This window comes from Podarcis pityusensis (assembly GCF_964106645.2).
Source record: "Podarcis pityusensis genome assembly, chromosome: 13".
Taxonomy (NCBI): domain Eukaryota; kingdom Metazoa; phylum Chordata; class Lepidosauria; order Squamata; family Lacertidae; genus Podarcis; species Podarcis pityusensis.
Genome location: NC_138038.1, coordinates 18,664,909 through 18,688,339, shown reverse-complemented (window position 1 = coordinate 18,688,339; position 23,431 = coordinate 18,664,909). Strand labels below are relative to the sequence as shown.

Genomic DNA, 23,431 nt, shown 5'->3' with positions numbered 1-23,431 from the left:
GGTCTGCGAGATGGCACAGCAAAAGAGAGGGCGGCAAGCGAGGACCATCTGCGCCGGCAGTGATCTGGCAACGTGAACACTCGACTTTATCAAAGGCCTTCACAGCTGTGGTGCAAAAAGGGACTCCGAACAAAACCACACACACAAAATCACACGCGTTATATTGGGCGGATTCCAAACTAAAAAAAGAAAAGACACAAGAGACAAGCTGGCGCCTGGGCGTTTCAATACTGCAGCAGCGCCCTCTGGCGCCACCCAGGGCAGCAGGAGAAACCAGAAGGGGACCCCTGCCTCCCTCACGCGGCTTGGCAGTTGGAGCTGGCAACCGAAAGCAACGAACGGGAGTTCCGGCAAGAGAGGGCAAGCGGCGGCGGCCGTTACGGCTTCTTCAGCTTGCCTTCCTTCACCAATCGGTCGTTGAGCTGGCACAGCTGCCGGAGGAAGCCATCGTTGGGGCCGATCTCCCGCTTCTGCCGGACGATGCTGACGGCGCTCTTGACATCCATGTTCTGCCGCAGCATGAGGTAAGCGATGACCAGCGTCGGCGAGCGGCTGTAGCCTTCGCGGCAGTGGACAAACACCCGGCCTAAGAGAAGAAGAAGAAGAAGAAGAGGAGGAGGAGGAGGAGTTTGGATTTGATATCCCACTTTATCACTACCCGAAGGAGTCTCAAAGCGGCTAACATTCTCCTTTCCCTTCCTCCCCCACAACAAACACTCTGTGAGGTGAGTGGGGCTGAGAGACTTCAGAGAAGTGTGACTAACCCAAGGTCACCCAGCAGCTGCATGTGGAGGAGCGGGGATGCGAATCCGGTTCCCCAGATTACAAATCTACAGTGGTACCTCGGGTTAAGTACTTAATTCGTTCTGGAGGTCCGTTCTTAACCTGAAACTGTTCTTAACCTGAAGCACCACTTTAGCTAATGGGGCCTCCTGCTGCTGCCGTGCAGCCGGAGCACGATTTCTGTTCTTATCCTGAAGCAAAGTTCTTAACCTGAAGCACTATTTCTGGGTTAGCGGAGTCTGTAACCTGAAGCGTATGTAACCTGAAGCGTATGTAACCTGAGGTACCACTGTATTGCTCTTAACCACTACATCACACTGGCGGGGAAGAAGAAAAGAGAAAAGCCGGTGTAGTCAGGATATGTGACAACTGGGGGCTCATGGAAGCTATATGCAAGTGTGTGTGTGTGTGTGTGTGTGTGAGAGAGAGAGAGAGAGAGAGAGTGTATGTGTAAAATGGAGTCCTGATGCCAAGGGGGAACACACAGAATCACAGAATTGTAGAGTTGAAAGGGGCCACGAGAATCATCTAGTCCCACCTGCTGCGATACAGGAATCTTTGGCCCAATGTGGGGCTCGAACCCACAACCCGGAAATTAGCAAGCTGCAAAAGAAAATGGGGTGAGGAGAGACAGAAGAGAGATTCTGAAGGGAGGTCACTATCTGCCACCCACCATTTTGATAGGGTATCAGGGGAAGCTGTCTCACACCGAGCCCTACCATTGGTCCGTCGAGTGCAGAACTGTCTATCTACATTGGCTGTTGTGGGCAGGTTGGACACAGAGGAATGGTGGGCGCAACCAACTGAGGAACCCCCAAGGGAAGAAGGCTCAGAGCCCAGGGAGTGGTGGTGGGATGACCATGAGTAGTCAGAGGGAGCAGGCTGGGAGGAGGAGGTGTCAGAAGCTGGAGAGGAAACAGGGCTTAGTGAGAAGGGAGAGTCTGTGGCAGAGAGAAGTCCAGAAGCAGAAGCAGAGTGGGATGAGAGAGGCCAAGAGGCAGAGATGAGTCAGGCTGGTGTGGTCATGGGTGTCTCAACCCCTCACTTTTCATTAATTCAGACAGGATTTAGGCCGTCTTAAACAGGGACATTCATAAATGATGTGTAACCTCCAGGACAGGAATAAAGGTGAAGGGACCCCTGACCATTAGGTCCAGTCATGGCTGACTCTGGGGTTGTGGCGCTCATCTCGCTTTATTGGCCAAGGGAGCTGGCGTACAGATTCCAGGTCATGTGGCCTGCATGACTAAGCAACTTCTGGTGAACCAGAGCAGCGCACGGAAACACCGTTTACCTCCCCATCGGAGCAGTACCTATTTATCTACTTGCACTTTGACGTGCTTTTGACCTGCTAGGTTGGCAGGAGCAGGGACCGAGCAATGGGAGCTCACTCCATCAGGGGGATTTGAACCGCCAACCTTCCGATCGGCAAGTTCTAGGCTTTGTGGTTTAACCCACAGCGCCACCCGCGTCCCTTTCAGTACAGGAATACATCCCTATAAAACCTGATGATGAACTGAGATTGGGATAGGTTTTCCTCATTACAAAAAGGTGTTAGGACTGTTTGGCTTTGGGGAAAGAAAGAAAAAAGCAGCAGCACTTGGCCGGGTTCGTGAATTTACATATTAACTTTTCTATTTATACTTTTTTTTTTTTTTTGCAAGCTGCTCTGGGTTCTCGCTGCGGATGAGCAGAATAGCAACACTTAAATAGCAAGAACAAATGACAAGAATTCCAACACTCCAGGGAACTCTCACTCGCCCACAGGGCCCAACTGGTTTTCTTTGTTCGGGAAACAAAATCTCCTTCAAGGTGCGGGAAAAGGTCAAACTGTCCAGGCTGTCGCTATTTTCGGGTGGGATCCAGTTACAAAATTGCCCGAAGAGGAGGCCCTGAGAAGCTTCGCCTCCGGGGGAACGAGAGCAAAGCCACATGCCGCATAGGAATACCTTAAGCCACAAAAAGGTGGGTTGGGCTAGATGACCGTCAGGTTCCCTTCCAACTCTACAATTATGAGATTCTGTGAGTCTTGTGTCCCCTTGAAGACTATGATGGCATAAATCTTTCCTGGAAACTAGCTCACAAAAGCTTATGCCACAAGCCAGCCCCCCACCCCCCCACCCCCATTTCTGGTTCCCTCCAGATTCTCACATTCAGAAGACATCTAAAGGCAGCCCTGTTTAGGGAAGCTTTTAATGTTTAATAAGTTATTGTATTTTAGTGTTTTGTTGGAAGCCGCCCAGAGTGGCTGGGGAAGCCCAGCCAGATAGGCGGGGTACAAATAATAAATTATTATTATTATTATCGTTGTTGTTGTTGTTAGGCAAAAAGGTTGTTAGATTCGCTTTAAAATGTGAACACAATCAAATTTCTAACCCAGGGGCCACAAACTTTTTCAGCAGGGGGCCGGTCCACTGTCCCTCAGACCTTGTGGGGGGCGGGACTATATTTTGGGGGGAAATGAACAAATTCCTATGCCCCACAAATAACCCAGAGATGCATTTTAAATAAAAGCACACATTCTACTCATGTAAAAACACCAGGCAGGCCCCACGAACAACCCAGAGATGCATTTTAAATAAAAGGGGACATTCTACTTATATAAAAACACGCTGATTCCTGGACCGTCCTTGGGCCGGATTTAGAAGGTGATTGGGCCGGATTCGGCCCCCAGGCCTTAGTTTGCCTACCCCTGTTCTAACCCAAACCTAACAGGGAGAAAGGAATGCCGAAGGTTAGCAGATGCCGGTGCCAGTTTGGAAGAACTCTGTATGTAGAGGAGGTGCCCACTAAGCTGCCCGGGGACTTGAAAACAGCTGCGCCGCGGATTCAAAATATGAATGAATCAGCAACAGCAGATTTAAACAGGCTGTCAAACCACAAGCAGCTGAAAGCCAAGGCCCGACTCTTCACTTCATAAGAACCTAAGAGGGCCTTCTCGGTGGTGGCGCCCGCGCTGTGGAACACCCTCCCATCAGATGTCAAAGAAATAAACAACTACCTGACTTTTAGAAGACATCTGAAGGCAACTCCGTTTAGGGAAGATTTTTAATGTTTGATGTTTTAAATATTCTGTTGGGAGCTGGCCAGAGTGGCTGGGGAAACCCAGCCAGATGGGCAGGATATAAATAATAAATTATTAATTGATGGTGATGATCAAGCAGCCAATGGCCCATTGAGTCCAGCGTACTGGTATAAGCCAGATACTTATATGGGAAACCTTGGAAGCAGGATTTGAGCAGAAGGGTTGTCTCCCCTCCTGTGGTTTCCAGCGGGTGACACCTGGCTTGAGAGCAGTACATGTGAAAAGGATCTAGGAGTCTTGGTTGACCACAAACTTGACATGAGCCAACAGTGTGACGCGGCAGCTAAAAAAGCCAATGCAATTCTGGGCTGCATCAATAGGAGTATAGCATCTAGATCAAGGGAAGTAATAGTGCCACTGTATTCTGCTCTAGTCAGACCTCACCTGGAGTACTGTGTCCAGTTCTGGGCACCACAGTTCAAGAAGGACACTGACAAACTGGAACGTGTCCAGAGGAGGGCAACCAAAATGGTCAAAGGCCTGGAAACGATGCCTTATGAGGAACGGCTAAGAGAGCTGGGCATGTTTAGCCTGGAGAAGAGGAGGTTAAGGGGTGATATGATAGCCATGTTCAAATATATAAAAGGATGTCACATAGAGGAGGGAGAAAGGTTGTTTTCTGCTGCTCCAGAGAAGCGGACACGGAGCAATGGATCCAAACTACAAGAAAGAAGATTCCACCTAAACATTAGGAAGAACTTCCTGACAGTAAGAGCTGTTCGACAGGGGAATTTGCTGCCAAGGAGTGTGGTGGAGTCTCCTTCTTTGGAAGTCTTTAAGCAGAGGCTTGACAACCATATGTCAGGAGTGCTCTGATGGTGTTTCCTGCTTGGCAGGGGGTTGGACTCGATGGCCCTTGTGGTCTCTTCCAACTCTATGATTCTATGATTCTATGATTCTATGATTCTATGATTGTCATTCAGAAGAAGCACTGCTGCTCCCGCCTGCACAACCCAGCTCAAATATATAAAAGCACAGAATCCACCATCAATCTGAAAGCAATCCTCAGCCAGCAGACAAAAGCTGTACTCCCGGCGAGAATAATGGGGTATACTTTACATGTTTCTCCTGCTAATCCTCCCACGCTACCGCTGATTCCCTTCAATTCATGTCCCTTAAATTCCACACACAAACACACACACACGTCCTGGAGATGAGAATGATCACAAAAATCCAGATTGACAAGGCACTAAGAGGCCACTTTGTGCTCTGGTCCACAGGGTCACAAAGAGTCAGACACGACTAAACAACAAAAAGAGGCCACTGATCCAGACTGCCATTCCCAAACTGGTGTCCTCCTGCTGCTTTTAGACTTACAACTCCCTGATGCAGCAAGCAGGACACCGGATTGGAAAGGCTGGTTCAGACTCTCCAGCCTGCCCTCAAGGCTACCATGCAATGCAAAGAGCAACCAAGTGCATCTGTCAGGGGGGGACAGGGAAATAGCAAGGGAGGGCCATGGTGTAGCTTGGCCCAGCAGAATACAGTTCAGCAGGACAAGCAGTCCATTCCCATAGCGGAGGAACAGGTTCTTGCAGCTGTGACAGGTGACACTCTCAACAGCAGCAAGAATACTCATTGCAAAGCATTGGAAGACACAAGATCTACCCACACTGGAGGAATGGCAGATGAAGGTGATGGACTATATGGAACTGGCGGAAATGACTGGCAGAATCCGAGACCAGGGAGAAGAGTCGGTGGAAGAAGATTGGAAGAAATTTAAAGACTACTTACAGAAATATTGCAAAATTAATGAATGTTAGAATGATGACGGATTGAAGTTAAGCGGTTTCTAGCGGTAATGGTATAAAAGAATATGGAAAAATTGGTTTTTAATATCTAAAAATTTAATGCTATAATATATCAAGATTAAAAATCAGAATTAAAAAGGAGGGAAAGGAATCGCTGGACTAACAAATTGAATTAGAATACAAAAGAGGGAGGTATGAGGAGGTCCGGGAAACAAGTAAATGTAAAAGAAGTGATGAAAAGATGGAATTGTTTTTAACTGTTTTTTTCTTTTTTTGTACTTTGTATTTTGTATTTTTCTTTTTTATTGTCAAATTTCTTATTAATGTGATCTTTTTCTTTTGAAACTTTAATAAATATCATTTAAAAAAAAAAAAAAGGTGACACTCTCACCATCTTTCTGTGCCAACGCCTTCTCTATGAAATCGGCAGCTTCCTCAAAGTAGCGGCTGAGGTTGAACTCCTGGGTGTCGTTGGCCTTGATGCCGTGATACGTGATGCCTGTGCCTTCGTAGAACTCGGCATTGGTGTTCACGTGCATGAAAGACTTGCCTTCTGCCGCGTTCAGGATGTGGGTGATGCCCAGGCGTTGCAGGCGCATAACATTCTTGGCTATGAACCTGTAACGGGAAGATTGAGTCATGTCATTCGTTCATTCATGTGTGTGTGTCTGTGTGTGTGTGTGTGTGTGTGTGATTTTTATTACATTTTCTGTTATATATATGTGTGTGTGTGTGAGAGAGAGAGATTTTTATTACATTTTCTGTTTTACATTTTAGAATATTCACTTAAAGAACCTTAAAATATCAATGACTTCCCTTCCTCTCTTTCCACGGTTCACTTTGCACAACATAAATACCTGCATATTTTATACAAGCTAACCATTCAGTATTCCATTATTACACCCATCAAAACTTATTTACACTGTTGAATTTATCTTAACGCTGCCAGCATTTTCAAACAAACCCAATTGTCCTCCATATATTCAAATAAACATTTCCCAATCTTCTTTAAACATACACTCTTCTTGTTCTCTTATCTATACAGTGGTACCTCGGGTTACATACGCTTCAGGTTACATACGCTTCAGGTTACAGACTAACCCAGAAATAGTACCTCAGGTTAAGAACTTTGCTTCAGGATGAGAACAGAAATCGTGTTCTGGCGGCAAGGCGGCAGCAGGAGGCCCCATTAGCTAAAGTGGTCCTTCAGGTTAGGAACAGTTTCAGGTTAAGTACGGACCTCCAGGACGAATTAAGTACTTAACCCGAGATACCACTCTATATGTTAGGTCCGCAAGCTGCACATGTTCCATCAGTTTAAGTTGCCAATATTCTTTAGTCGGGACTTCACTCATTTTACATTTTTGGGCTAACAAAACATGAGCCACAGTAGTGGCACACATAAATAACCTTTTCCGACTCCTGGGAATTTCTATCTGAGTTATCCCCAACAAAAAGGACTCTGGGGGTTTTTTTTGGGGGGGGGTTAAAAAGTATTTTTGTAAAGTATGCAGGGATTTACGACAAGTAAAGGGATACGGGTGGCGCTGTGGGTTAAACCACAGAGCCTAGGGCTTGCCAATCAGAAGGTCAGCAGTCCGAATCCCTGCGACGGGGTGAGCTCCCGTTGCTCTGTCCCAGCTCCTGCCAACCTAGCAGTTCGAAAGCACGTCAAAGTACAAGTAGATAAATAGGTACCACTCCGGCGGGAAGGTAAATGGTGTTTCCGTGCGTTGCTCTGGTTCGCCAGAAGTGGCTTAGTTATGCTGGCCACATGACCCGGAAGCTGTACGCCGGCTCCATCGGCCAGTAAAGCGAGATGAGCGCCACAACCCCAGAGTCGGCCATGATTGGACCTAATGGTCAGGGGTCCCTTTACCTTTACCTACCATTTGAACTGAGCCATTGGCCTGTCTAAAAGGTCTTGATCCACAAACCCCATAGAGGACAACGCACACTTTTTGTGCTGAAAGCAACAGTTCTGGAGAAGGGCGGTCGCGGGGGGGGGGGGGAGAAGAGACCTTTCTTGCAGCCCCCAGAGAGGGCCATAAACTCCTGTCTGCTCTAAATCTGGAGCTCGTCCTAGCAAGTCTTGTAACATTACTCCAGCCGCCGGATCAACATTACCCTCTGCAGAATATTACACTAGGAAAGAGAGAGACTGCTTGTCACCCGTGAGACAAATGTCAGAAACCTCTTGGTATAAAAAGACTGGCTTAAGGGACAGAAGATTTGCCAGAGTGTAGAAAATTCAGATCTGTGGCTGAGGAGAATAGGTTCCTCAACCAATACATTGTGAACACATACAGAAAGCCAAGGTAGCCCATGAATTATAGAAATCTATTACACAAACAAAACTTTGAAAAGGTTTTTTTTAAAAAAAAAATGATCAGAGCCCAGTGGCCAATAGATTCATCTTCATATGCAAAGGCCCTGAACAAACTGGATATAAAAATCAATTAAAATAAAATAACGTGTGCAGTTGCATGAAACAAATATTTCCCCAAAGCCAATTATCTGCAGCCAGATGAGTTTCGACTAATCCATCTTCTTTAGTGGCAGATAAAGAATGCCAAACACCAGCAAGGGCAGGAACCCAGAAGGAAGGTATAATCACATTTAGGCTAGGCCACGATTGCAATGGTAAAATTCCAAAGCAAAAGATGTAGACCAGGGGTCAGCAAACTTTTCCAGCAGGGAGCCGGTCCCCTGTCCCTCAGACCTTGTGGGGGGGACTATATTTGGGAGGGGGGGAATGAACAAATTCCCATGCCCCACAAATAACCCAGAGATGCATTTTAAATAAAACGGCACATTCTACTCATGTAAAAACACGCTGATTACCGGACCGTCTGCTGGCCGGATTTAGAAGGTGAATGGGCCGGATTCGGCCCCCGGGCCTTAAGTTTGCCTACCCATGATATAGACCTTGTAGTCTTCAAAAAGAAGCACTGGTCAACCCCCGCCCCCCGAAAGCTTCCTTTCACATAGAATCATAGACTTTGTAGAGTTGGAAGGCACCATAAGGGTCATGTAGTCCATCCCACTGAAATGCAGGGATCTTTTGCCTAACGTGGGGTTCAAACCCACAACCCTGAGATTAAGAGCCTCATGCTCTACTGACTGTGCTATCTCCCAAGTTTAAAACACCACTGTGTGGTTTACAGCAGCCCTGAGATGTAGTGTGGTATTAAACCTCTACTGCAGGACTCAGCTGCATTAGTATTTTTTAATGCATTATAACACTGTGACATCAGACGGGGCTCAAGAGTTTGATCCTTCGGCAACATGAATTCCGGTTATGAGCTTTACAACGCGTTTCCCTGAAATGTTGTGGGTTTTTTATGTGTCTAGATCCAGCCACAGGCTCAGCCGAAGCTGAAGAATGCAGTAACGCTGCAATGTTGTCCCTTGAGCTTATCTCTCAACATTGTAGGTTGGGCTGAGTCTACAGTGGTACCTCGGGTTAAGAACTCACCGTATTTTTCGCCCTATAAGACGCACCAGACTATAAGACGCACCTAGTTTTTGGAGGAGGAAAACAAGAAAAAAAATATTCTGAGTCTCAGAAGCCAGAACAGCAAGAGGGATCGCTGCGCAGTGAAAGCAGCAATCCCTCTTGCTGTTCTGGCTTCTGTGATAGCTGTGCAGCCTGCATTTGCTCCATAAGACGCACACACATTTCCCCTTACTTTTTAGGAGGGAAAAAGTGAGTCTTATAGAGCAAAAAATATGGTAATTCGTTCCAGAGGTCCGTTCTTGACCTGAAACTGTTCTTAACCTGAAGCACCACTTTAGCTAATGGGGCCTCCTGCTGCTGCCACGCCGCCGGAGAATGATTTCTGTTCTCATACTAAAGCAAAGTTCTTAACCCAAGGTAATATTTCTGAGTTAGCGGAGTCTGTAACCTGAAGTGTATGTAACCTGAAGCGTATGTAACCCAAGGTACCACTTTAACAGTTGTAATTTCTTACTTATTTATAGCATTTTTGTTTCCTTTGTGTAGATTCAACCACAGTTTGTACATCATTATTATTTTAGCAAAGGAACAGATGAGGCTCATCAACCTGGGAAGGCAGCCCATCTAGGAGGAGGAAAACTCTGATCCTAAACCTCTGCTGCCTTGTGGGATCTTTTCGGGAACAGAAAGGTGTAAACCCTACACAAATCTGCAGTAGAGTCTTTAAGATGGTTGGATGGTGCCTTGTACACCTCATTCCAGCAACTCCTGCAGCCAAACATATTTCTCTGCTTTCCTTTGGACCACATCAGCGAGGCCAATAAGGTCTTGTCATCCGGGCAGCCCAGGACCCTACACACTGACTAGGCTTGCGCCCCAGAGGCACACTCTATGGTCTCTCGAGACAGACGGATGCCAACAATTTTAAGGGGGAGTTCCACAACAGAGGTGGGGATCCTGAAGTTTTCGGGAAATTCTCCCCACCCCAATCTACAGAGGGGAAAACTGCCGGAGGATGTGGCCCTCTTGACAAACAGGATTTGCAAATGGTCCCATGAACGAGTTCGAGTTCATACTTTTCAATAGTTCACGACATGGCATGCAAGGGGGGGAGATGAAGAGGAGGGATTGTGTTGCTCAAGGATAACGACATCTCAGCTCCACGACATCCTCACCACACCCCACGTAGCAATGGGTGTGCTATCAGCAGCTGGGAAATTGCTGGGAAATTGCAATATCCCTGCAAAAGAAAAGAACTTGGGTTCTGCAGGAACAAGAATCAGAATCAGAAGAATTCTTATTTGCACCAGCCACTAGCCATAGCAATACAGTGGTACCTCGGGTTAAGTACTTAATTCGTTCCAAAGGTCCATTCTTAACCTGAAACTGTTCTTAACCTGAAGCACCACTTTAGCTAATGGGGCCTCCTGCTGCCGCCACGCCGCCGGAGCACGATTTCTGTTCTCAACCTGAAGCAAAGTTCTTAACCTGAAGCACTATTTCTGGGTTAGAGGAGTCTGTAACCTGAAGCGTATGTAACCTGAGGTACCGTATTTTTTGCTCTATAAGACTCACTTTTTCCCTCCTAAAAAGTAAAGGGAAATGTGTGTGCGTCTTATGGAGTGAATGCAGGCTGCACAGCTAACCCAGAAGCCAGAACAGCAAGACGGATCGCTGCTTTCGCTGCACAGCAATCCCTCTTGTTGTTCTGGCTTCTGAGATTCAGAATATTTTTTTTCTTGTTTTCCTCCTCCAAAAACTAGGTGCGTCTTGTGGTCTGGTGCGTCTTATAGAGCGAAAAATACGGTACCACTGTAAAGGAAAAGAAAATGTACTGAAGATAGAGGTAAAAACTTAACTATACAAAATAAATTTGGGAGGTTTATGTCAATAATCAAGTAACAATGCACGAACAAGTGTGTGGCAGCAGTACATCTATTGCACAAAAACAAAAGGGCCTGAGAAGACCCTTTGGATTGTTCCTTAGGACCATACGTAGGAGCAAAAGTGTTGAGGCATCCTCAATTATCTAACCTTCATCTAACCTTCAGATTTTAATTAACACTCCTTGCTCCCGTCTTCCCTGGACCGTTTACCTATTTTTTCTTTCCTTTTCCTTTTTGCAGATGCTGCAATTCTGCATCCTGAATTTCTAGTTCAGAGCAGCCTGACCTTTTACTTCGACTTGTATTAAAATGCACAGAGTTCATTGGTGCCCTGCTTAGTTAGCACTCCTGTATCAATGACCTTGTCAGCATTTGTACCAATCAATGTCTTCTTCAAACATCTTCTTCAATGACTTAAAAAACAACAACAAACATTTCTTCCTGATTTTAAATACATAAAGATAGAGGAAACTGGATCTGCACTACTGAGAATCGCCAATGTATTTCATCAAATTCTCTCTTTTCTTAACTGAGAGACAGTGATCCACCACTGTGCTGAAAGGCCTGGGTTCAAGTTCCCTCCTCTGCCACTGTGTGAGCTTAGGAAAATCAACAAGGTCACCTCAAATATAAATCTAACTCACAGACATCATGCCAAAGAATAGTTAACCATGGTTTGGAGCAATGTTTGACTTGACAAACCATGGTTTTCAACTCTACCAACAAACCATAATCAGAAACCATGGTCTGGAGTGAGTTTGCAAACCACAGCATGTGTGGTCTTGTTGTTGTTGTTGTTATCATCATTATTTTTATTAATAAAATTTCTATACAGTGGTACCTTGGAAGTCAAATGGAATCCGTTCCGGATGTCTGCTCAACTTCCAAAACCAAGGCACGGCTTCCGACTGGCTGCAGGAAGCTCCTGCAGCCAATCAGAAGCCACGTAAGATGTTCGGGTTCCAAAGAACGTTTTAAAACCAGAACAATCACTTCCGGTTTTCAATCGTTCGGGAGCCGAAATGTACGTGTACCAAGGCGTACGAGTTCCGAGGTATGACTGTACTACCTTCATCCAAGGATCGCATAGCAGTTTACAATATAAAAACACAAAAATGCATACCACCATGACAAACAAAAACCTCCCTCCAGTTTAAAATGCCATAGATTGCTTAATTAGCCAAAGGCCTGGAAGATGAGGAACAAAGATGCCAATCGTGTTTTGCATGTTGTCAGACTCAACAAACCAAAGGGCTGTTGATCTGCCTCGAGGCTGATGCAACAAGAAACTGGAACACTGATCAAGATGATCACGGAAAACAGGCAAGTAGCCTAAAAATGGTTTGCCTGTACATTTCCATGCTCAAACTAGGGTTTGGGTTATTAACTACAGTTAGTGGTATGCAAACCACGGTTGAGCATGGTGTTGGGTTATTGTTGGAAAGACACAAAACATTTCGAAGCTTTGGAAATTAAAAGCACTATGTAAACTCATAAGCGGCAATTACAGGCTGATAGCATCCATGCCACGCCGCATTGATGCAAAAGGGGCCCAAACCAAGTAAGTACATATGCATACTTCTACTTCTCAGAGGTCCAATATTGCTCTATTTGCAATCCTTGTTTTGCTGATTTCATTTAATATTCTAATTTTCTGAGATTGTTAATTTGGGGTTTTCATCAGCTGTACGCCATAATCATCACAATTATAACAAATAAAGGCTTGACATATCTTGCTTTGCATATCATGAGTCTATCTCATATATTAGTTTCACCTTTTAAGTTGAATTACTGAAATAAATGAACTTTTCCACGATATTCTAATTTTCCAAGTTTCACCTGTATATCCTGAGGGTACCAGGATTTAAGAGCGTGCAAACTTAAAAGTATCTGCCTACCCACGGCTTCCGACACTGCACATATAAGACCAGACCTTGAGCAGCCATTATGACCTCTGGGTCTTTGCCAGCGGTGGGGAGCCTGTGACCCCAAAATACTGACTCCAGCTGGACCCCAATCTGGAGGGCCTTGCACCCTATGTGCTCACAGGCAGGGATTAATATCCTGATTGGCATAAAGGTACACAGTGCCAGCAGAGGAAGACGTTCCTTCTTTTCCAGCCACAACCGCCAACGCCTCAAGGTAATTACAGGATCTTAAGGGATAATCAATCGCTATTCAAGTAGAAGCTTGGCAAGTAGAAGCCTGAAGGGGGCAAGCTGGTGCCAAGGGCAATTTCCCAAATCGGGCACCTAGTGACGTTAATCATTCCCCCTTGGACACTGCATGGGCTCGCGCTGCCAGAGTTAAGTGGCTGAAAGCCCATTGACATCAATGGGCTTAGAAATGCTGGTTCTGCAAAGGAGAGGTTTGCTGTCCCACAATAGGGACAGGTCTCCCTTCTGGTCAATTACAGTTATGCTTCCTACAGCTGGCCTAAGTGGCAATGGCTGGAATGTTAGAAACTCATATATAAGCTTGCAAAAACGGAACTCCACAGCGTCACCTGGTGTCACAGTGTTATAATGCATATATACGACGCATATAAAGTGCTTTTTCTTTGCCGATGTAGCTGAGTCCGATGTCTGAAATAAGGTTGGAGCTGTGTAGAGGCATTGGCTGGCTTCACAGTTTTTCCTGCATTGTGATTTTTACATAGCGCACACACACACACACACACATCATGATTCGCGATATATTGCCAGGTCAAAAATTATGAAACCGGTAGTGCAATATGGACTTCAAACCGGTTTTGGACAATATATTGATATATCTCCCAGCCCAAAATGTATAAATCCATATGTACAAATCCTGTGTTCATATAAATATTGCCTGACATTTCTGGATGGCAGAACTAGGGCTAGGTTAGAGTTGATCTGTGGCTAAACCTAGATCTGCGGCCTACGAGCTTCAGCAGCTCAGTCCAAAAGGTCCGCTTAATGTTTGGCGGTTCTTTAGTTGAGATTCCTGCATTGCAGGGAGTTGGGTGACCCTCAGAGTCCCTTCCAATGCCACAAATCTACGATTCTACGACGTTTGCCTCTGGTTGAACTGGAATAGGGCTACACATGGCCTTTTCACAAAGGTGATCCAGGCGCCATTCACAGGGCACCCCAGCAAGTACTATAAATGGAGGGCTAAACTGAGGCCTATGCCTGCATTGGAACGAGGTGGGAAAGCTTTGAGGTGATGGAATGAGAAGGGCGGCAGCCATTTTGAAATGCAACCCCCTGCAATGTAAAAAGCTCCCTGACAGCAGAAGGATGGACGAGCAAAGCAAAGTTCTAGTCAGCCTCTTATCTGCTCTGCTGATTTTCTTCTTGTAACAAGTTTTTTTTTTGGTTTAAAATAAAATAAAAATGTAGGCGAGCATTCATAGCCCTTTGAGATCTGAAGAAGTACATTCCATCTTGTCACTTCAGGATTTTTCATCCCGCTGTATGGATGGATCCAGGCCTCAACTCATACCCTCCAACATTTCTCCAATGGAAATAGGGACGTCCTATTCAATAATAATAATATTAATAATGATGATGATTTATAGCCCACCCTTCTGACTGGGTTGCCCCAGCCACTCTGGGTGGCTTCCAACCTATATAAAAATGAAATTAAAAAAATGAAACATTAAAAAAAACTTCCTTATACAAAGGCTGCCTTCTAAAGGTTGTATCTCCCTAGCTCGGGGTGTCGCATAACTCTGTACCCTCTGACATTTATCTGATTGAAATAGGAACATCCTAAGGAAAATCGGGGCATTCCGGGATAAAATCAGAAACTGGGGTGGCTTTTGTAAATCTGGGACTGTCCCTGGAAAATAGAGGCACCTGGAAGGTCTACTAAACTTACGAAGGAAACCATGAGCCGTTTTCAGACTCCGGATTGCAAATATATAAAACCTGCCTTCTTACTACAGTAAGCCAGCTGGCCTAGAAAATGCCACGGTGCTGTTTTGGTATTTACAGGTGACTTTATGGGAAAAGGCCAAAGCTCAGCACTTAAGAGCGCACAAATGCAGCAGGTTCCAAAGACCATCCCAAATTTTTAAAATCCCAAGAATGAACAGCGAGAGGCTTCTCTTCCTGTAGCCACTGCCGGAGCACTTTCAGAGCATCACTGTTTTTGAGCGGGATTCAATCAGATACCAGCAAATTTGGGCTGTGCAATTATGGCGGATCGGGAGGCCCTTGCACAGCAAACCCACTTTCCCAAAGGACTGGACCTTTTGCAAATAATGAGAGGGGAAACGTACTTGCTTGACGCAACGCCAGCTAACCTTCCCACAAATAAATCAGAGGTCATTTGGAAGTGGCCCTGGTCAGTGAGAGAGAGAGAGAAAATACTGAGCTGGGCAGCCTAAGTTTATGGCTGTGCCTTGTATATACGCTCATATGTTTCCAAATACGTAAGAAGGCGACACACCCAAACCTACTTGCTTTCCGGAAAAACCAGGCCGCAAGGAAGGAAGATGGTGCTGGAAGAGGGTGAAAAGGGGGCTTATTTTAGGGCAGAAACGAGAAACCAACTCCCATCAGCCCCAGCCATCATTGCCAATGGTTAGGGATGATGTAAATTGAAGTCCAATTAGTAAAGGTAAAGGTACCCCTGCCCGTACGGGCCAGTCGTGACCGACTCTAGGGTTGTGCGCTCATCTCGCTCAAGAGGCCGTGAGCCGGCGCCGTCCGAAGACACTTCCGGGTCACATGGCCAGCGTGACGAAGCTGCAACTGGCGAGCCTGCACCAGCGCAGCACACGGAAACGCCGTTTACCTTCCCGCTATAAAGTGGTACCTATTTATCTACTTGCACTTAAGGGTGCTTTCGAATTGCTAGGTGGGCAGGAGATACCTGCACAGAAAGACTGGGGCCAATTCCTACCCTATTAAAAGTGTTTAATGGGACCTGCAAATCTTTACCATCTTCCAAAAGTTAAGAGCAAAGAGCAGGTTGCAAAGCCCTGACGGAAGCAAAGGTACGCGCCAGCCAACAAAGCTTTCTCATACAATTTACAGATACGAGGAAGGCAAAAGTCAGGGCTTTTGAAACATCACTTGTAGAAACATCCCAGTGCTTAGTCCTAAGGAGATGCGGAGGTAGCCGCTAGTGCAACAGAGTTTAACTTCCTGGAACAAGATGTCAAAATGGTTTACCAGCCGCCAAAACTATCACTGAAGTTTGGTTACTTGCACTCAACCTGTTCCAAAGATCTCTCCCTCCCTCTTCTCTCACGAAACGGAAGTATACCCGTTTTTATTTGGTAGATTGTGGACTTGATTTTACCCACCAGTTAAAGTACTGGGCTTCCCCCAAAGAATACTGGGAATTATTGTTTCTTAAGGATACTGGGAATTACGGCTCTGTGAGGGAGGAGCTACAGTGTGTACACAGCCACAGAATGCACTTCTCTCAACATGACATAACCAAATCTCAGGGTTGAACACATTGGCGCAACCAGGATTTATGTCAGGGGTTCAGGATTTATGTCAGGGGTTCAGGGGGGGGCAGACGGGCCAGAGCCAAGCTATCTGTGAAGTGATGGGTCAGTTAGTTCAGTATTTTTATTTATTTACTTGATGTGGGGGGAGCTACCCCCTTGCGTTGAACAGAAGGTCCCATCTTCGATTCCTGGCATTTCTAGTATCCTAAGGATTGCGGGAGTTGGAAAAGGCTGAACCTGAAACCCTGGAGAGCTGCTGCCAGTCAGAGTAGACAATATGGGTGCAGATAAGACCAAGAGCATATCAATTCAGCTTCATATATTTGATCGTAGCAAATTTAGCGTCCCAGAGTCTCTCGCCTTTCCTTTGCCCTCCATCGGTTTGGCAGGGGCCTGGGTTCCAATCACCTGCAGGCATTTGGACGAGCGGTCCGCCAAACTTTAACATGGGAGCAGCAGCAGCTCCAACCTGGAGGGCAATGAACACTTAGCTGCCCCACAGCCCTAAGAAGAGGTTCAACTATACGCACGATGACGGCAACAAAACCTGTCAACTGTAATAAATACCACACGGGGGAGGGGGTGGAGGCCCCTAGCCCTGTTACGGGAATTAGGGACCTTCCCCTCCTCGTAGCGGTAGAAGGACTCATTCTCTGCCCCAAACCCCTTGCATCCCACCCCCACCAGCAACGTCCTCCCCGTTTTCCAGCCCACCCCGCCGTCCTCAACCTGTCCCCCCCGCCCTCGCCCCAGTTTTCATCTTTCGCTCTTTCCCAGGCCTACAGACAGCCTCATGGATTGGGGTAGGGTGTTCTTGCTCCCCCCCCCGCACAACCGAGGAGGGGAGGGCGCTGGCGGGGTGGGGGTGGGGGGTTGAGGTTTGGGGGAGAAACTCACGCGTTGCCCACGTGGATCCGGGGCGCCACCTCGTTGCTGTGCGCGCTGGGGAGGCTGTAGCAGCCGCTGCCGTTGGCCAGCAGGTCGTTGAGCTCTTCCACCGAAATCTGGAACTCTGACATGGCTCGCTCGCCCCGCCGCTATGGGCAGGGCTGCCTCCCCGCTCCTTTCCCCGGGCCCGGCCTGATAGGAGGGGCCGCGATCAGCTGGTGCGCGCCGGGCAACTCCCAGCACCAGGCCGGGAGGAAGCGGACGAGTTCGTGCGCCCTGGGCGCAGCGCCAGGAAAGCGCGGCCGCCCCGAGGACCCGTTTCCACCCGCCACCTCCCTCCCTTAGGCCATCGAGAGCGCGCACAGTTGCTCCATTCGGGAATCACCGATTTGCACCGCAATCACACACACGGGCCAAAATAGCTTTCTTCCCGTTTTTGTTTTTTACTCCAGATCCGTTAAATCTTGGTGTTTATGGTTTAAAGCTACAGGTGCCCTCCTGAATTCGAGGTGTGCGGGACAGGGATGGGTTCTATCTCTCCCGGCGGGAGCGAAAAAACCCCAACTGTTCCGCCTTGAGACAGCTTCTCATGCTCCGGAGGCGACTTGGGCCTCCTGCTGGCCCGGCTCCGAATCAAAGCTTAGCTATATGACGACCTTCCCCTGCTCCGGATCTCTTTTGTGCGGGTAAGGTGGGGGAAATCCCGCTTTTGAGCCCCTTCTCTGTGCCAACGCGTGGCTGTTAGTCCCAAGAGAACCCTTTCAAAGTGTACCTTGCCTTCTCGATTTCTATAGGAGCAATCAATACGAAATTCAGTCTGGTTTTTTACCCACCGTGGAAGCCAGCCAATTGATCTCAGTGAGAGTTGCTGCTTCCTGGTTTAAAATATGTTTAGGGTCTCAGCCTGAAGATGGGATCCTGTGCACTCATACGTGGGTGCAAATCCTGTAGGAATCAGTGCTATTTCTGCGAAAACGCCTTCTGGTGCCTAAAAAAAAAACAGGCACAACACTTCTTAAACCCCCTATAGCGGGGTTGGGGAACCTGTGGCCTTACCGATGCTGTTGGACTCCAACTCCCATCAGCCTCCGCCAGCAACGTGGCCAATTGTCAGGGGATGATGGGAGTTGCAGTCCAGCAATATCTAGAGGTCCACAGGTCTGGGCACACTGCGCTCTACGTAGCAGGGCAGACTTCACAGATATATTTGCAGGTTAAACCGTGATGCTGAAAGTGAGGTTGGGGACTGAGTCTAGTATCTGCCTTCAAGCAGAAGAAGGAGAACATTGCCAAATTGTTGTTCCACCTTTTGCAAGCGCAGGTTTGCTGAGGCTCGTAGAATTGTAGAGTTGGAAGGGACAATGTGAATCTTCTAGTGCGACCCCCTGTAATGCAGGAATATGCTGATGTCCTTTATGGGGATCGAACCTGCAACTTTGGCATTATCAGCACCACGCTGTAACCCAGTGGTCAGCAAACTTTTTCAGCAGGGGGTCGGTCCACTGTCCCTCAGACCTTGTGGGGGGCCAGACTATATTTTTTTGGGGAAACGAATGAATTCCTATGCCCCACAAATAACCCAGAGATGCATTTTAAATAAAAGCATGCATTCTACTCATGTAAAAACACCAGGCAGGCCCCACAAATAACCCAGAGATGCATTTTAAATAAAAGCCCACATTCTACTCATGTAAAAACATGCTGATTCCCGAACCGTCCGTGGGCCAGATTCAGAAGGCGATTGGGCCAGATCCGGCCCCCGGGCCTTAGTTTGCCTACCCATGCTCTAACCAACTGAGCTACCCTGTCTGGGAAGCCTGAGGGTTGTGCCTTTTTCCCCCTTACCACTGATCAAGCAGAGCCCAGTTTTCAGATATGGAGGCAAGACTTGAGACACCTATTTTTAGAAACTAGTCGCTGCCACAAACTAACCTCATGCAGCTCTCTAGTGCATAATGTGCACCTTGCCTAAGGAAGGGGTGGTGGTGGCGACCTATATTTATTCTGACTCCTCCTCCTCTCTCCTTCCAGTGTTTCTGGCTCAGATGTTGGGCGCGGGCCGCCCTTGTTTTGCTCCTGCCAAATTCCTTGCTCCGTCTGGCAACAGAGCTCGCCATGGCGCGAGAAGACGCTGGGTCACTGCCCATCCTGAAGCTACTCTTGGTCGGAGACAGCGGAGTAGGAAAATCCAGGTGCATGGGAAGTGGGGGAGGGGAGGCACACTGAGGGGGCTGGGGAGAAACTGCTCCAGTTGGAGAGAGAGAAAAAGAAAGAGAGAGAGAGAGAGAGAGAGAGAGAGAAGCAAGTCCCAGATTGTCTCTGCAACTCACCTCTTTCTCCTTGTCTCCACCCACAGCCTTCTGCTGAGATTCACTGAGGATCAGTTTGAGCCCTACTTGAACCCAACCATTGGTGAGCATCACCTGGCTGCCCCTGTTCTCTGGAAAGAGAGGGGGTGGAACTTGCCCTCTGTTGTGGGCATTTGGGTTCCCCTCCATTCCTCCTTGGAAGCCCGGGATTCAAATGTTACCATCTCTTAACACAGGTCCTGTCCACAGCTCCTGGCTTCCCTGCCCCCAAAGAACCCTGGGAACTATAGTTGCAATTCTCAGCACCCTTCACAAACTAGCATTCCCAGGATATTATTTCTTTCCAGAGGAAGACAGACGTAGGGTGCGGCTGTGCTTGACAGTCTTAATACACTGGCTCCCGGTGGGGTACAGGATCAGGTTTAAGCTTCTGGTTTTAACCTTTAAAGCCCTATACGGCCTAGGACCCTCGTACCTATGGGACCGCCTCTCCTGGTATGTCCCACAGAGGAACTTACAGTCTTCAAACAAAAACATCTTGGAGGTCCCAGGCCACAGACAGGTTAGGCTGGCCTCAACTAGAGCCAGGGCTTTTTCGGCTGTGGCTCCGATCTGGTGGAACGCTCTGCCACAAGAGACTAGGGCCCTGCGGGACTTGACATCTTTCCGCAGGGCCTGCAAGACAGAGCTGTTGCACCAGGCCTTTGGCCAGGGCGCAGCCTGACTCCCTCCTTTGGCAATCTTCACAGAACTCTAGCCCAATGGTTGCCATCAAGTTGATTTGAATTAATTTTATAATGAAATAATTTTAGAATGTTGTATTATTTTATTGTTGTTAGCCGCCCTGAGCCCGGCTTCGGCTGGGGAGGGCAGGATATAAATAAAAAAAATTATTATTATTTATTAATGAGTGGCCTTAGCCAAGCTGCTGTGAGCTCAGCTCCAGCCTTCTATCTTCTGTACAGAATCATAGAGTTGGAAGGGGCACCCAGGGTCATCTAGTCCAACCCCCACAATGCAGGAATCCTGCCCCTAGCTGTCCCTGGGTGCAGGTGTAAAAATAGTGTCCTGCTTTAACAGAGATGTTGCGGGTTATTCATTCATTCATGCATAATGTTTATTTATTCATAATATTTATAATTTTTCAAAGGGTTGTGGCTCAGTTGCCAGAGCATCTGTGTGCAGAAAGGTCCCCGGATTCAATTTTTGGCACCTCTTGGTAGGGCAGAAAAAAACTCCTGCCTGAAATCCTGGAGAGCTGCTGCCAGTCTGTGTAGACATTACTGAGCTAGACTGACCAAGTCTGTGACTCGATATAAGGCAGCTTCCTAGAGCCAGCGTGGTGTAGTGGTTAAGAGCGGTGGACTCGTAATCTGGTGAACCGGGTTCGATTCCCTGCTCCTCCACATGCAGCTGCTGGGTGACCTTGGGCCAGTCACACTTCTCTGAAGTCTCTTAGTCTCACTCACCTCACAGAGTGTTTGTTGTGGGGAGGGAAGGGACAGGAGAATGTTAGCCGCTTTGAGACTCTTTAGGGTAGTGATAAAGCGGGATATCAAATCCAAACTCCTACTACTACTACTTCTCTGTTTAAGTGTATATTTATTATGTTTCTGTTCTGCCCTTCCTCCAAGGAGTTCAAGCGGCCTACGTGGAGCTCCCCACACACAAAGCACACCTCCTTTCATCCTCACAACAACCCTGCGAGGTGGAGAGCAAGTGGCCCAGAGGCACCCGGCAACAGCTTCCAGGGGCTGGGAGGGGATTTGAACCCTGGGTTCCCCAAACCACATCCCGCAACTTGAGTTGCTGCAACATGCTGGCAAATGTAGGAAGGCCAGGTGAAAATCAAGTGCGAGCTTCTAGCCTATGCACACTGAAACACTAAATGTACAGTGGTACCTCGGGTTAAGTACTTAATTCGTTCCGGAGGTCCGTTCTTAACCTGAAACTGTTCTTAACTTGAGGTACCACTTTAGCTAATGGGGCCTCCCGCTGCCGCCATGCGATTTCTGTTCTCATCCTGAGGTAAAGTTCTTAACCTGAGGTACTATTTCTGGGTTAGCGGAGTGTGTAACCTGAAGCGTATGTAACCTGAAGCGTATGTAACCCGAGGTACCACTGTAAAGGCAAACTGTTTAGAAACAGAGATATTGGAACCGCTGTTTTGGAAGCTCCTCTTTCTTTCATTTTTTATAATAATATTTTATTATTTTTCTCCAAATAAAAAGTTACATTTGCTACTCAACAAATAGCTTTTTATACAGACTAGAAATGGTTTCCAGCCTCCTTTAAAAGATTCTGAATTTGTGTCTTATCAGTGCTGTCTATTCTGCCATCTCTGCAGTCACCATATTCCAATTGTTCTTCCTTGGAGGGTGTTCTCTCCTCCTTCCATTTCTGCGCATAGAGAACCGCATATTACATAAATACCGTTGAGGCATCTCTTTCTGAAAGCGAAGCCTCGTTTACTAATCTGGCGTGCACAGAGTTTGAATGCGGTCGTGCAGCGCTGGGGACAATTTGTGCGTGTTCAGAGGCACTTTTCCGATCGGCTGCTGCATACAGTGGTACCTTGCTTCAGGTTACAGACTCCGCTAACCCAGAAATAGTGCTTCAGGTTAAGAACTTTGCTTCAGGATAAGAACAGAAATTGTGCTACGGCGGCAGCTGGAGGCCCCTTTAGCTAAAGTGCTGCTTCAGGTTAAGAACAGTTTCAGGTTAAGAACGGACCTCCGGAACGAATTAAATACTTAACCTGAGGTACCACTGTACTTCGTTCCAGTCCTGGCCCTGGATCAGCTCGATCCATTTTGCCACTCATTTTGCTCCTCAGTGATGGCAAAGGGCATTCTGGGATTGTACGCTGCCTTACTGGCGCCCTAAATGCTCTCCTGCCCCAGGCCACCACCTGACTTGCAAGTCCAGGCAGGGAGACTCAAATAGAGCTATGCCTACCAGCATTAACCAGCCTCTCTGTGTGGATCATGCAAGGACAGAGAATCTCCTCCTCTGGGCCTCTTTCCTTCATAGGCCATCTTCCAGGGGCCGCATATCAGTGGGGCAGGGGCAGGGGGGTTGGAAAAGCAGGTCTGAAGAGACCACTTCTCCATCCAAACAAGCAAGAGGCACCACTTCTCCATCCAAACAAGCAAGAGGCCCCCTCACATTTATCTGTTTGAACATTTTATTTCGATTTCCTCCTGTTGGAATTGCTATGCCTGCCACGCAGCATCCGATAAGCCCTCTCCAAAAACAGGTGGGTCTGCTCTGACGCCTCTCTTTCTCTCCTCTGTCTCTCCCCAGGTGTTGATTTCAAAGTGAAGAAGATGGTGCTTGGTGACTTTCCCGTGCAACTCGCAATATGGGTAAATAGTGCCTTTTCTCTCCGTTGCAAACCAGGCTGCTGGTACCTTTTTTCTCTTCCCATCTGGTGCTGAAGTGACTTCAAAGCAGTCCATTACAATCTAGTGCAGCCTCGTGCGATGGCCCCTCTGGAATTTGTCACACACGCAGACATACACACGAATTTGTAAATCTGTCTGTGCTTGGCTACCCAGAGCTCAAATACATGGCCTTTTGCACACCCTTTCAAACACGTGCTTGGGAGAGGATCCCTAACATGGCAGAGAGAGAGACAGACAGATACACACACACAGAGGGGGGGGGGACCTGAAATATAGGACAAGCTTTAACAATACAGGATATGGCAGCCATTTTATTTTCTGCACACATGGGGCATGTTTTTTTTTCCTAGTTAAAAATAAAGAAAGGCTTGGGTTTGTTTGTTTGTTTGATTGTTTGTTTGATTTAAAAATGGCTTTGAGAAAAAGTG

The 23,431-nt window shown here is 47.3% G+C and overlaps 2 protein-coding genes across 4 annotated transcripts in view; one reads left to right on the top strand and one right to left on the bottom strand.

The window, feature by feature from the left end:
• Positions 1-145: 145 nt before the first annotated feature.
• Positions 146-17,429, bottom strand: DUSP3 (dual specificity phosphatase 3). Its single transcript, XM_080979554.1, has 3 exons — positions 17,297-17,429; positions 6,011-6,237; positions 146-586 (listed from the first exon to the last, which is right to left on the bottom strand). Exons 1-3 carry the CDS (start codon positions 17,416-17,418, stop codon positions 378-380), a joined length of 558 nt encoding a protein of 185 aa, XP_080835680.1. The 5' UTR covers positions 17,419-17,429; the 3' UTR covers positions 146-377.
• A 403-nt stretch (positions 17,430-17,832) lies between these two features.
• The window catches only part of LOC308462093 (ras-related protein Rab-18-B-like), a 50,431-nt gene continuing 44,832 nt past the window's right edge, over positions 17,833-23,431 (top strand). For all 3 annotated transcript variants that reach the window (XM_080979489.1, XM_080979487.1, XM_080979488.1), the window contains exons 1-4: positions 17,833-17,973; positions 19,319-19,479; positions 19,644-19,699; positions 22,903-22,964. In XM_080979489.1, coding sequence (XP_080835615.1) covers positions 19,403-19,479; positions 19,644-19,699; positions 22,903-22,964 — 195 coding nt within the window. In that variant the 5' untranslated portion in view covers positions 17,833-17,973; positions 19,319-19,402. The remainder of the gene's footprint in view (positions 17,974-19,318; positions 19,480-19,643; positions 19,700-22,902; positions 22,965-23,431) is intronic.